Source organism: Micromys minutus (assembly GCF_963924665.1).
Source record: "Micromys minutus genome assembly, chromosome: 1".
Classification (NCBI taxonomy): Eukaryota; Metazoa; Chordata; class Mammalia; order Rodentia; family Muridae; genus Micromys; species Micromys minutus.
The window spans coordinates 180,338,402-180,353,368 of NC_137969.1; the positions used below are offsets into that span (position 1 = coordinate 180,338,402).

Below are 14,967 nucleotides of genomic sequence, written 5' to 3' on the forward strand. Positions count from 1 at the left end.
TAATTTTTGCTACATTTATGGATTGTACTGTAAATAGCTGTGTTTCCCATAGTCTTGGGTGACCCCCATGACAAGGTTTTTTATTCCCAAAGGAGTCACAGCCCCAAGTTTGAGAACCACAGGCCTATTGGCTCTAATGTAAGAAGGCTGTAAAGACATAATTCCATCTCAGTAACTCAAGCCATGCACAATGCACTGTCTTCAAAAAGCAAGAGGCTAGCCTGGACAAATTTGTTTTTAGCATTGCTCGATACCGCTCAGGATGCTTAGTTCATGATTCCATTCTTGAGTGGGACCCGAGAAGAAACACACATCTTCAGGGAATCTTACAGTAAGGGTGGCACAAGATGAAGACCCCAGTCTTACGGCCATGAGGAAGACAAAGGACAGTGACTGCTTCTGCTCTCACCAGGGCTTATTTTGTGGGGCTTTGCGTTATACACTGCAACAAAGCCTTTACTAAGGTGGGCTGTATATCTGTTTACCAGTGAACAGTAATGCCTTCCGGGCACAGGAGTATGCCACAGAGAACATCAGAGAGAAGGAGCATCCCTTACAAATTCACACAGAACACTTGCGTGTGACATTGAATACCATTAGACCACAATCACTTTTCCTTTGCGGTTGGTTGAGTAGAAAAACACAGAGTGAGAGTATTATGGTACAGACCATAATGGCTATTTCAGCCCAAATCGGGGTTCTGGAAAGAAATGACCAGAAGTTTTACAGAAACTGTTGCAAATGATTTGGGGATACTGAAAAATAAGTATGACCTAGATGCCAAGAATTACAATGCTGGCTTCTACTGTCCTATGTGCCAACACCTGTGTCACCTTTCTGACTTGTCAGTCCACACATTTAACCTGCTCCACAAATGAGGCTTTATACACACAAGGCTTGCTTATGTGTCTGTGAATTAAACAAACACCTCCTCAGTCTTCAATCATATCGTTAACCCATGATCACAACTTTATGTCAGCTGTCTTGTGAATATAAAAATAGTGAGAAGAGTGAAATTGTGACCCTGTTCTTCCATGAAGATGGTTGTGCAAGAACAGCAATCTTTGCATTCTGTCTGGTCCCAGGATCTCCAGTAAAGAGAACCCCACTTTGGAAACCAGTGCATACAGTGTGCAACTCTGCTTCATGGCTTACTTTGTTCATGTGGATCTGCTGCTGGTACTGTTTCTGCTTCTCCAGGAACTGCTGGTGCTGCTGCTGAATGACCAGTTGAGCCAGTGTGCTCTGAGGCAAAGGTGCAGACTGGGTTCGGTTCAGGGGCCGGTGGCGGGGCAATTTGTGGGTACCTCTAATGCCTGGTGAAATTCTTTCTTTTGTTGCCAAAGGAGACTGGGGGTGTAATGGAACTCCACCTGAAAAACAAAGTATGTGTGTGAGTGAGCACAGTGTGAGTGTAAGTATGAATGTGAGTGTGAAAGAATGTTAGTGTGTAAACATGTGAGTGAATGTGGATGTGTCTACAAGCTTAAGTGTGAGAATGAATGTAAGTGTGTATGAGTATAAATGTAAGTGTGCAAATATGAGTGGGAATGAGTATGTGAGAGTGTATGAGTGTGAGTGTGTAAGAGTGTGTGTGTGTGCGTGTATGTGACTTGTGTGAATGTGTAAATATGAGTGCATATGAGTGTGTGTAACCATGTGGGTGAGTGTGTGTGACTGTATATGAGTGTGAGAGTAACTTTGAGTGTTTATGATTGTGCAGGAAGCTTGTGCATCTGCGCATAAACCAAGATGCGCTGATACAGAATCTTAAGAGAAGTCAAGAAGCATTTGTTGGACAAACAACTTAAGACTTGGCTGGGACTAGAATGCACAAGTGCAAAAGCCTCAATCAGGAATATGTCTGTGCAGTAGAAGCATCAACCTCAGTCCAGTCTGTTACAGACCAAGGGTCCCTTCCTGGTTCACCCCACAGACAAGGAATACATAATGATCATAGTTCCTCCCAAAGTGCCAAAGTTTTGGCACTTGTGCAGCAACAGGGATCACTATTATAGTTCTGAGTTAGATGTCACACTGGATCACTGATAATAGTCTTAAAGGACCTGGAAGTAATGTGATTATTAATTACCAGCCACGAGAAGCTTTTGCTGTCGCATCTGTTCCTTCAAGAGTAGGTGCTGCAGGAGAGCTTGGTGGCTGCTGTTGGGCTTCCCCTCCATGGCTACATGAACGTGGCTGGAGGATGCTGCAATGCTGCTGCCGTACTGGCCAGGCAGAGGAACGCCTTGTCTGAGCATCTGCGTCTCACACTTCTGCTTGTCTTTGAGTGAGTTAGAAGCCTGTGTCAAGAAAGAATGAACATGTTTCTCCTCCTTTTCTCTGTCAGCTCTAGGACTCTAATCTTTAGGTAAGTTTCTTGTGCCTAGTATATATACCAAGAAAAACAAATGATACTGTATCTTTTACACTAAAAGAATTAACAAAAGGTATAGTTGAGGCACTGGAAACAATTTAGCAATAGTTTATCAATGCAATAGAGTATCAATGCACTGAGCATAAGGGAAATTAGTGTTAAATGTTAAAAATGAGAGTAAATACAAACTTTCAGCTACACAGGAAGAACAAGTTTAAATGTTTTGTTGTATATTCTGATGATGATGTTTACATAAATAACAAAATAATAAAAAAAGTCTTAGGAAGTAACTAAGCATTCTTATCAAAGAATGATAAGTAAATGCATACATTGATTAGCTTAACTCATTTCAATATACAGATCACATACCATGTTACAAACTGTAAATACATGCAATTATTACACATCAACCTAACAGAAAAAATCAAAATAAATGCCAGACTTTTAACTGGGAAGATTACTTATAAAATATTTTAAAAGGTACTGCATGAGTGTAAGGTAAGTTGAAAAGTTAAATTTCATCCAAATAAAGGCTTTCATATGGATGGATAAGGCAATCTATAATTCTATAATTTTAAGAAAAGCACAAAATATACATTCTCACTACACCACTAATTTTTCACAGAGCTATACGTTTCAAATATTTAAGTTTAAGATAAAATTCTCCCACTTGGTGAAAGCTGGTACAAATAGACAAGAATTTGATTTAAATACATATTTTCTATTAATTCATAACAGATCCCTACATCTCTGAATATTAAAAATGACAACCGAGATACTTTTGTATACTAAAGTAAACTACAAGTGAAATCAGATATCAAATAAAAGTGTTATTAAGAACTTGAAAAGCATGGTAACACAGTAATGACGCCATAATAATTACATCATCAAGAGCAATAATGAATTATCCTATTCAAAAAAAGTTAATGAATGGTGGTCATTTTGGTATTACAAAAGCAGAAGTCTAATGCCTCAAAATTATGTGGCATGTTTCTTTTCAAAACTTATGTTTCATCTTTCAAAATTGCTATGCACCAGGGAGTCAAAACAATTTTCAGTGATGGAGAAATTGGAGGACAGAGAGGTAAATGGTTTGTCTGAGTCACAGAGTGGGTCAATCCAATGCTTAATATATAAATGATGTCTGGCCCGGCCTCTTTTCCTTAACATTTTCAGCTGTGCAGTGGGGGAGGGGAGTATTAGCGATCCTTCCACAGGCCAAAGGTAAGCTTGAGAAATTAATTGTGAAGGCATCATCCACACCAAAATGGAAGCAAAGTAAAATGAAACTAATCCAAACCACACACTAGTTTATTCATCCAACGGCACCAAATAATATTGCCATTGAAACATAAAACATTCTGGCTTTAGTGCAGTCCTTTGGGGAAAAAGGTTCTCTGACTACATTAAAAGTGGTGTATGCGTGAGCCAGCCAGATGGGCGATCACAGAAAATGGTGGCATCAAAATGCCAGTTGGTGTCTCATAAAAGTGCAGGGATTGGCATTTATATACATTTAAAATAAATGATAGAGGACTAAAAATATTATTTCAATAAGTGAGGAATTAAAGGCTCCCGTGTCTCTTTTATAGTTTCATTTTTACTTTCATTTTACATTTCTTTAAAATCAGCTGTTTACAAATCTTTGGAGTTTCAAGAATGTAACTGATTCAGGATTTTCATGCTTTTCTTTTGTAAATCTTAGATTATAGAGATCACATCCTAAATCTGCCTTATCTTCACATATGGTATATGATCAAAGAAAGGTGACATTACATTCTATTAATAATCCAGATGTAATAAAATTTTCGATCTAATAAAAATATCCATCTCAAAGATCTATGTGATTCTGACATACTGAATTTAGGAGAAGGCTTGACATTCAATTCCAATACTAGTGACAGTGGTGGGGACAGCCTTTTCCTCCAGGATCTAGCATCTGAATTCTATGTATGCATGGCTTAATTTATTAACATCTGTGATGAATTATCTTGTGTAAAGCTTATTAATATTATGTAACAAGTAAAATATATATTATTTTAGAGATCATATATGAAATTATTATTTTTGTCTTCCTTTATACTAGAACACTTACTCCTCCTGAATCTCCAATTTCAGTTGTCAAGATTTTTCAAGCTGAGTAATTCTAGTGAAGTCTCCTGGACACAGTAAAGTACTGTGTTTGGAGAGCCTTCCCAGATAGGTATTATTCAGTACAGAGTCAGTGCATTCCCTACGTAAAGTCACTCACAAAACCATTTCTACAAATATGTTCTGATATGCATCCTGAGCTGACCCTCTAAGCTCTGACCTGGGGGGATGTTCAGGTTTGCCACTCACTAAAACGGTCTGTATTCTTGGGCTTTCAAACTCCAAAGCTTAACTTCCTCTTTTGTAAAAATGTGAATCATAATCTCTCCTTCACAGGGAGGATGTTGGAGCCACTAAAATTGTACATGTGAAAGCTACTAAATGTTTTGTTGTTAAAAATTGTTATCCAAGTAAGTTATTTTTGTGTATGATCACGTGAACCACTTCTGTAATTTGAAACTAAACTTAGCGCCTTTGAACAGAGCAGAAAACAGCAAATCCTGTAGGAGATGTTCTTCCTAACAAGGTCCTCAAGTCTAAATATGTAAGAATAGAAGTAGGTTCATGTATAAGGTGTCGCTTGCACTGGTGTAGGCTGAGGGGTCCCATGACTCACATTGAGTGGAGACGGTACTGCTGGGAGTCCCAGAGTGATGTTGGGCAGGGAAGGGGAGGTATAGAGACTTAGAAGGTTCATGGAATCCTCATGAATTAGAATGCGCTGCTGTGCAACAAGTTGCTGTTGAAGAAAAAGAGAAAAGGAGATTCTCAAATTATTACAAAGTCATCAGTTTTCTTAGCAAACACTCAGATTTTATAAAGCGGCTTTTATATTTTCACAATGAAGAAAAACATTAAGTACTTAGTGTTTGTTTCTATATCTAAGCTTTATAGTATATAATTTAAATGAAATATATTATCAGAGAGCTATAAAGTATGGTAACAGCATTTCTGTTTTTATTGTTAAAATTACTTTAAAATATGAATTCTGTAATATAATTAGAATGTTTTTCATTTATCTGGAAAGTACAAAAATCATGTTGATTACTCTGATGAGCATTTGTAAACTAATGAGCATCTATTCCTTCTCATACAATAAGTAGGAAGAACAATTTCCTCAAATACACATAGCTTCAACCATAGTTTTACTTCATTTACTGAAAGGAAACTTACAACATTATAAAAGGGTTCTGTATTAATCACATTTTAGTATAAAAATATTAATAAACTATTGGTGGTATTATTTTACATCATATACTTTCAAAACTAAATTTAAAACTTTTATGCGATCTCTATTCCACAATAACATGCATTTACACTGAAATATATTCAATGATTTGGCATCTCAGCAATTTTTTAAAAATTACTTTTAAAACCAATTTTAAAACTACAAATACCTTTTTAATACAGCACTAAGAGACGTGTGCTTCAACACGGTGCTTACTGCGGTTGCTTGACTTACATTTTCTGCTTAACTCTTGCTCCCTCCCAGAACTTTTTTACAATAAGAGTTACAAAGGTCTTATTAGACTAGGGAACTCTGGCCTGATATGGTTCCCAAGGGTACAACATCCTGAAAAGGAATACCCCATGTTACAGTATAACACAGTGGCTGCTTTCTTCCCAAACAAAAAGCATATGGGACTCCAATAATAGACCACCTCCAAGAGAGATATTGCACACACGGGCTTTGCCTAAAGTAAATATAATAACTTGTCAAGCATGTTTGGGGGAGCTGTAGATTTTCCTCAGGACAAACCTGGGATATCAATTAACAAGGGGGACTATCATGTGCTACTGCAATCCAACCTCAGAATGTCACTGAAGAGTGCTGTGCCACCAAAACACAGGATGTTATTCCAGAACGCTGTCTCGATCATACAGCTGTTTGGAGATGAGCCTCGGCCTTAACATAACACAAGCAGAAGCTTAACATGGTGCTTTCCTATTGCCGTGTGGATCTCTTCCCCAGGCTGTGTTTCTCCTTAAGAGAACATGTCAGCTATTCATGCATGAAAATCGTGTGCTATGTTGAACTATTAATGCTACACTGCGTCTATATGGCAAAACCGAAGCTGTCTAAAAAACCCCAAAGCATGAAAATTACTGGGAAATATTTTTAAATTATTATGTACGAGATTATAATTTTATTTTAGAAGCTATCAATAATAGTTGTATCTGCTCAAAGTAAAATCACAAGCAGCTCTTTTGTTTACATAAGTCGGTTTTGAAGTCAGTTTAAGTATATAGCATATGCATGAACCACAAAAGATACAGGGAAGTAAAATTCTTTCATTTGGGTTACTGGCAACCAATACTCTTTTAAAATAAAGAAACAGCCTATTCATCTGTATTCCTAGAAGAGAAAAAAAGGTAGGAACTTTAATTGAGAAGTACCACTCAAAGTTGTGACTGCTTCCCACAGCAGTGGCTTGACAGGAACCATGGCAGGAGGGTGCCACAAGCCTCAGACATGAGGTTGTCTTTGTGAAACTGAGATGACTTTGGCATACCCTCCCATGCACCCCATACATGAAGACAACACACTTGGGTGGAAACTGAGATTTTTTCCTCAGATCTGGTGGTAGAAGCACCTGGCAGGCTTAGTCTGACGTGGAGTTATTTGTTGATAATTTTTCTCTGGGATGGCAGGCTCTAGAAGTTAATTATAAAATTCTTGGGGTTCTACCTTTCATGGTGGTGTACTAATTTTCAGTGACTACCAGCGTCCCGAGGTTGGCATCATGAAGCCTCCCACACTACCTCATGATCATAGTTCAGATAAGGAGACTGAGGGAAGACTATGAAGCATGCAGGCTCCCGGTGGGACCAGCAGGGTCATCTCCACACGCATCCTACTTTACAGCTGCCCCCTGAGGAATGGTGGCAGGAGAAAGAAGTAAGATTCATGTTGTGTCTGACAACCTCCCTAAGGCTTATGTTTGCAGGGGGAGGAAGTGGGGCCTGTTAAGAAGACAGACCGGGCGATCTTACAGACAAGAGGATCTACAAACCACACAAGATATTCCCTAATATTCCCTGGAATTCGAGAAATATTTTCTGTCCCCATGCCTATGGTTGGTCTTCTCACAGACACTAACTAATCATAAGGCACTTGGCCACTACTTCTCTCTCTCAACTGTACATGAGGAAATATGCAGAGTCTACAGACGTCTCCAGTGTTTTGAAACATAACTTGTAAAAGGAGATAGTCATTTTCTTCAGATTGTCATTGTGAGCACAGCTGTCCCCAGCTAAGTCCTTGCGAATGGTCTTTCTGTATATTCTCTATTGCTAACTAAGCACAGAACGTGCAGAGCCATTAACACAGACAGCGAGGGGGGGTCATGAGCTTAACCTCCTAGGCTGATAAGCTCCCTGCCTCTGGGGAGTGAGTTCTGCACTGTGAAAAGCCCACAGGGATCTGAAGGAAAATAAAGAACTTTCCCAGAAGATGGTCTTCTTGAAAAAGCTTGGGGCCATCCTTGGTGCTATATTGGTGATGTCAACATATCATAGCTTAGAACATCAGAAAGATGATTTCAAGATAAAACACCTCCGCAAATGGAAACTTAATACTGTAGGCAAATGGGCTAATGGGTGAGAAGTATTAAATGTAAGGCTACCACATAACCTTTATGGAACCATTCATGATTAGCTCATCAGTATAGGGTAATGTTGTCAGATGCTGGGTGGGCAAAGAAGCCTATGCCACCAACAACACATGCTAGTCAGTTGCTAAGGGAAAGGCGAAAAAGCACCAATGGACTGTTGTATCTACTCTTACTGTATTAAAGTTAAAACTTTTGAATGACACAGAGATGTCTATGTGAATCTAGGCTTTCCTGGGTACCTAGTAACACACCAGGGACATATAGGATAAACCTAGAACTGAGGTAGGGTAGATGTTTACATTTTAGTAAGATCTTTCAAAACTGTTTTTTAACTTCTTTTTCATGATAATGTCAACTAGAATTCAGGTCTTTCAGGTGAATAAAATATACATAGACTTAAAAATATATGTCTGCCACAGGAGATAGTCATTCAGTCATTGACATTAAGACACTATTGCTTTAAAGAAAATGCATCACATCTCTTCTAAGATGAAGAATGATAAAAGTTTGGAAGATGGTCATTATCAATGTTCTGGATGAAGGGGTGTAATAGACAGGTACAGTTATTCTGGCCAATATAAACCCCAATTAATCACATAGTTTGGACCTACAGAAACCTTGACTGCAAATGTGAGCTTCCAGGGTATCTCTCATGAAGCTGTCAGGATGGTGTGGACAAGTCCTTAGCTTTTCTTGCTGAGAAACAGGACCAGGTAGATAAAGTGACACAGCAGGTGCCATGGTATTAATGGTGACTATAGACATTTGTAAGCTATTGCTGGATCTGAAACACATGGCTAGCGATCAAAGTAAGAAACGAGATGAGATAAAGGACAGTGTCTCACTCATGTTCTCCAAAACTCACTGGTCACAGGACACAAAGTACGAGCAAAACCACAGGAAAGCAGGACTGCTCTGGAGACAAGAAACACAGAAGGGGAAGAGAGAGCAAAGGACAAAGTGGGTAGGTAAAGGAGAGTCATGGGGAGCTAAGCAAGCAATCCCATGAATATCTCTCTTACTGATGCCTGGGCTTGAGAACACATATGTAAAGATTTGCCTACTTTCAATAAGCTTATGGAAAAAGTGAACATAGAATGTTCAGTTTACTGAATGTTCAAAATTATCTACAATAGGTACAACAGGCCAGGGAATTGGAAAAAGGAAAGAATACAAAGATTAGTTAAGATAATTAGACTAGTGAAATAAATGTTTAGTGTTCACACCTGTCATCTGAGCTCTGCTATGTGTGGCTTGTGGATGCAGAGCCACCTAGCACTCCTAGCAAACATCCCCTTCCGTCTTAGACAGAGAACCCCGAGTCTGCTCTGAGGCAGCGTCCATCCACATCTATCAGGATGGCCTACGGGAAGACATACATAGGCCAGGTGACTTTGACTTAAAAACAAGACAGCTGCATTTTAAAGGCTCACAACTCAATGGTTTAATAATATTTGTGTATGGTTTTAGCAGTACTCTCAAGATTACATTTCTTTTCTGTGCCTTCTTCAGGGAAAAAAAGCTACAAAGTTTCACATAATAAAAAGAAGTCCTTTTCAAAAAGTAAAACTTTTCATGTTTTAATTTTTTACTTTACTATAAAGTATTAGACCAAAGTTAGCATGATCATAATAATTTTTATATACTGTGTTCTGCTTCCCCAAATCCTACAAGGTTCCTTCCATCTCTTTAATCCCTAAGTTCATTTTCTCTCCCCTCTCTGTTTTTATTCTCTCAAAAAAATATCAAAAATTAAATAAGAATGAAAGTCAAAACAAAAAAAAAATTCAGACAAAATAAACCAAAATAAAAATTCACTAAGAGCCCACAAAGAGAACCTGGAGCCCTTTGTGTGTTTGCTAACCACAACTGGGCATGAATGAGGCTCTCCCTGGAATTTAGTTGATATACGCAGTGAGACTCCATATATACACATCTATATGTGCTCACGGAAACCAGAAGAAGGTGTCAGACCCCCACCCCTGGGGCTGGAGTTATAGGTGATTGTACACCTCCAACATGGACACTGGAAAAGCAGCAAGTACTGCTGACCTGCTAAAAGCCCTGGGAAGTGACTTGCTAGCTTTGTATTTCATAAAAGATCTCATTTGGCAATATCGTCTCATGTAAATATTATGTCATCACGGCTTTTTTCTTTTTTCCCAAGTGAAGGACGTTTTAATGGCTCCCATATAAGCCATAGCTCTGAGGTACCCACTCAGACTTGTCATAACAGCTAACACAGACAGCAGGCAGATGAGCCCCAAGGCTGGCGCAGCACAAATGTCATATCCGGTGACCTTAGAACACTTTACCCTTATCATTAGAATTGTTTTATATAAAAAATCATTTGTTCTTGCTTTAAAATGTTACTTTAAAACTTAACATCAGAGGCAGCCACTAATATTTAAATTGAAACAAACCAGCAGCTTGGCTAGTGTGAAGACAGCTATCAAGTATGTCTACTGTATCTGGAGTCATGGTGCTCATATTCACGGAAGCATACTTGAGCCCACACACCCACAGTGTTAACAATCCAAGTAACAAGACATCTCTGATGGGAGTTGGAAATAAATGCTTGAGGTTTTAGTTCCCAACCACGTTTACAAAGGAGTGAAGCGGGTAGCTCCAACAGTCTGGATGCCGGGACTGAGCATATGTAAAAAATAGAAGGAACGGAACAGAAGTGGTCAGAGCAGATGGAGACTCATTCTCATCTGAGAGCTGCTGGCCCGAAGACAAACAACTTAATGAGTTTTCCCTATGAAGAGCCCATGCTGATGACAATAACAAAATGAACTCCTTTCACGTTTCAGAATGTACTACCTGCCTTGCAAGCACTCAGCACAGGGGCAGACACCAGTACTGTGACCTTTGAACCAATCAGGAAGCTGAGGATTAATAGAAGACTGGCAACTTGACCAAGCAGTTGGCTACATAGCAATGCCCAGCCCCCATCTTCAGACAGCATACTTAGATATCCACTCTACTGCGTGTCCTGGGCTGCAATTGGGAGTGCGTTCTCCACCATCCCTGCCTCTGCCTCATCTACATATGATGGGACTTGAGACTTACGGGATAGAAAACAAAATCATTTTCATCTAAGGGCTCAAGAACTTTCAGTGTACATTCTCCAATCTCCTAAGCAGCAAATGCAAATAGAATCCCATTTGTTTATATGTGGTCTGAAGGGTTAGGTGATGTTATTGCACAGAGAGAGCAATTCACACTTTGCTGTATTTTTTTTAAGTTGGTGACTAAGATTGGTCTAGGACATTCTGAGTGCTATGTGAAGTCTGCACCACTAAGAGACACAGTCAACTCTCTTTTTCTTTTTTTTTTTTTTTTTTCCTGTTGAGACAGGTTTTCAGAATGTTGGACAGATTGGCCTTAGCTTGATCTTTATCCTTGGCAGATTATGAACTTGACACCTTTATTCCTTTAAGATAAAAACATACTTATATAATTTAATCAAAGCAGGATATTCTGCAAATGGCGAATTATATAACTGAGGGTTCTAGCATCAAATATTCTACTCTCGATCTATAAATTTCTGCTGCTGTGAAATCACATTCTATTATCAGGGTAACTGTAAAAAAAAAATTGCACAGTGAAATCTAAGTGATTGCCCACTTTGCTGTGTTCATGTTCTCTAGGTGGTAATGTGTCACAGCTAAAATGCTAATTTGCTGGCTGTCTGCCTCCCTTCTGCTTGGTCCTTACCTATCCAGACAGAATTCCAGGGCAAAGCTCTGTGAATGTAATACAGCAGAAAACACATGTTAGCCATCAGGGCTGTATTTTTGGTTCTGGGCCATAGAGAGGCTACCCATTGGTGCAGAAAGGTCTGCCCACCTGGCCTTTCGGACCACAGTTCAGGCACACAATTAATTCATTATGAGGTAAGTCAGCGTTTGCTTTTGAACTAGCCTTCTGAGCGTTGGAAGTGGATGTCCTGCCACTGACCTGGAGAGATCCCTCTACCCTTTAAACTCCAGTAAATCACATTTCCTCCTGTTTTGTTTTGTTTTTCTTCTTTTGACTGGTGGGGGTGGAAGGAGAGATTTGCAGTGACAGAGCCTGTTCGACAGTTAGCTGAGAGGCAAGGAGATCCAAGTCCAGTTTGTGCGAATAAAAAGTTTAGAAATAAAATAAGTAAAATGTCTTCATTTATACTCTCCATTTTGGCTGTAGCTACACATGAACACACACACACATACACAAACACACACACACTCACACACTCACACACATATACATACATGTTTAAAAGTAGACAAATTTAGAATGTCACAAACAGTAGGATGAAGAAAACCTTCCATTTTTCCATTTGTTTTCACCAGCATGATTTCCTGTTTTTTTTTTTTATATATTATTACTATTATTATTTTACTGAGCAGTGAATGGATACTCTTAGTAACTTAGTAACTGTCAAACCACACTCTGTCCTCCAAACTGAACTGTAATCAAATCCCCCATGTTGTCCTCACTCATCTATATCTCTTTACTAAAAATGCCCACATATTTTTAACTCTTTCTGAATCTAATAAAATGTGAGCAAGACGCTAAGGACACAAAGCCAAGTCATCAACACTGCACCTTAGATTTATCTATGCTACTGAATGTAGTGTTACACGCTGTCACTTTTCAAGGGTACAAACAGCCTTGGCAATAACCAGAACCTATCAATCGGTATTTGTGTTGTTAGTGAGAATCATGTTAATAACTTCCTAGTTGTGATCCAGATGATTTTATTTTTAGAAATTAATCAGAGCTACAAAATATAGAATATCACTCAGTATAGGGATGTAATCTCAATTCCTGAAAGTCCTACTCATATGTGTGATCACAGGTACTCATAGAATATTCTAGCTTGCATCATATTTTGGAAGGCATAAAGAAGACTCAGTAAGTGACAAAATGTCACAAAAGAGGAGACTAATGAGGGTCTCAGAGACTAGTACAGAGGTCTGACTGTTAACCTTGAAGTAGCTCAGATATGCTCATAAGCAAAACACTTTACCTTTATTACTAATGCTCTCTTACAAGTCGAGTAGAAGTTTTCGACTCTAGGAAGATGACGTCCCACTCTAGGTAGGACTCACATCTGTTTTGTGCAGGCACCTGGGACTCTACCCATATGGGGATGCTTCAAGACCAAAAGATGTGTGATTTCTTCTGTGCTACTCACATCTCACTTAGAGTTACAACTTGTCAGGCAGAAAATCTGCCACTGTTGGAGTAAGGTGACACACTCACCGAAGAGCTTAGACATGGGTCCTGGAAATCCCAGCATTGAGTGAGGAGAGTCTGGAGGGTTTTGGAGTGTTGTCCTTGGTCAACACTGGGCTTTTTCATTTATCTTGAGGGTTTTTGAGTTCATGAGAAACCAGAGGTCAAAGTCAAGAATGCCTTTAACACATCCATTTCCATTGCTTATACTTCACCTAATGATTTTCTTCCATCTGGTAGTTTATGTGTGTGCATGAGTGCTTATGTATGAGTGAGCAACAGAGGACAGTTTTCTTAGCAAAGGTGACTGTTTAACATCAGTGGGTTAGATCGGGAGGCAGTAAAGTGACTCCCGTGTAGGCAGAAGTGTTTTGGCAGTGTGGACAATGCCATGACAGGAAAGCTACTGCTACAACCCAACGAATGACCAATTTGACCAATGCCTCTTGGTCTCAAAGTACAAAGGCTCTAGAATACAAATGGAGAAGCAAGTCACAGTCACACATGAGAAGACATCTCAGCACCTCTCCCTGCAGATGTGTAGGAAGAACAACTTTGGATCAGTCTATGGCCAAACAGTTCAAAATAGTTCCATTAATGTGGCTACCTTCGTGTGGTCCAAACACAGAAACCACATGACTCATACTGACTCTCACTTTCTCCTTCTGTGTCATTGATTACAACAAATGATGATATTTTAAAGCAATCTTTACACGAAGTTAGTTTCCCTAAAAGTGTTCACATTTTTATTTATCCTTATATGTATATCATCAGGTAGAATGACTATTAAGTATTAAATATGCAATAAATAATTGTTTAGTAAAATTCCAGTCCCTTTGATCATAATATAGACATCAGTTGTTTTCTATTACACTTTAGGACAAATGAATAAAACTCACCTTATTAGTAGTTATTGTGAGAGGTTTGCATGGACTTGGTTTGCTTATTTATGCATCTACTCCTATCAAAAAAAAAAAAAAACTGGTACCCAGGCAAGATTACAAATCTATATCACTGGGCAGTGCCGACTTAGCATAGCCAAGAACGTATTAATTTTGGTTTGCATTCCAAACACCTATAAAAATAATCAAGTTTACTCAAACCCACATACGAAACTATACAACCAATAGGAAACAGTACAAAACAAAGCTGGTATTTGTTCATAGAGGTTAGAAAATGCTTGGGCTCAGTTTATAGATGTACAGGGTATGAAAATGAGGAAGCCCGGGCTCAGATATGTCACTTTGTGTCACAGAAACTGTTTCCAGACATAGACAAAGAGGGGCCTTACCTCAGGGTGAGGCGTGGGAGGCAGAACCGAAGCCTCGTTTTCGGTAACATTCCCAGCAGGCCCGTTGTTGGGTGAACTGGGACCTGAGCCTGGAGAGCTGCTACTGACCGATGATTCTGAAAGACACGGTGAAACACGCATGCGTTCATGAACAACATATTAGGATGAACTCCACTGGCTACACTACCTGGTACCTGGTGTCCTTCACTTTCCTGCTGTGTGAATGACCAGCCAGCACTGTACAGAGAAAATGGAGAAAAACATTGGAACGTTTCTAAAGTTTTCCGTTTCTTTCCCTCTTGTTTTCAACTGCTGAAAGTACCATTTGATGTTAGCTGTCTCTGTTAAAGATACAGGGCTAA

General features: G+C 39.1%; 1 protein-coding gene across 1 annotated transcript in view; it reads right to left on the bottom strand.

The window, feature by feature from the left end:
- Positions 1-14,967, bottom strand: part of HDAC9 (histone deacetylase 9) — a gene marked incomplete at its 3' end in the record, with an annotated part of 448,608 nt that overhangs the window by 312,871 nt on the left and 120,770 nt on the right. The window contains exons 8-11 of the mRNA XM_080912023.1: positions 14,606-14,721; positions 5,085-5,207; positions 2,093-2,303; positions 1,156-1,373 (exon numbers count right to left, since the gene is read on the bottom strand). Coding sequence (XP_080768149.1) covers positions 1,156-1,373; positions 2,093-2,303; positions 5,085-5,207; positions 14,606-14,721 — 668 coding nt within the window. The remainder of the gene's footprint in view (positions 1-1,155; positions 1,374-2,092; positions 2,304-5,084; positions 5,208-14,605; positions 14,722-14,967) is intronic.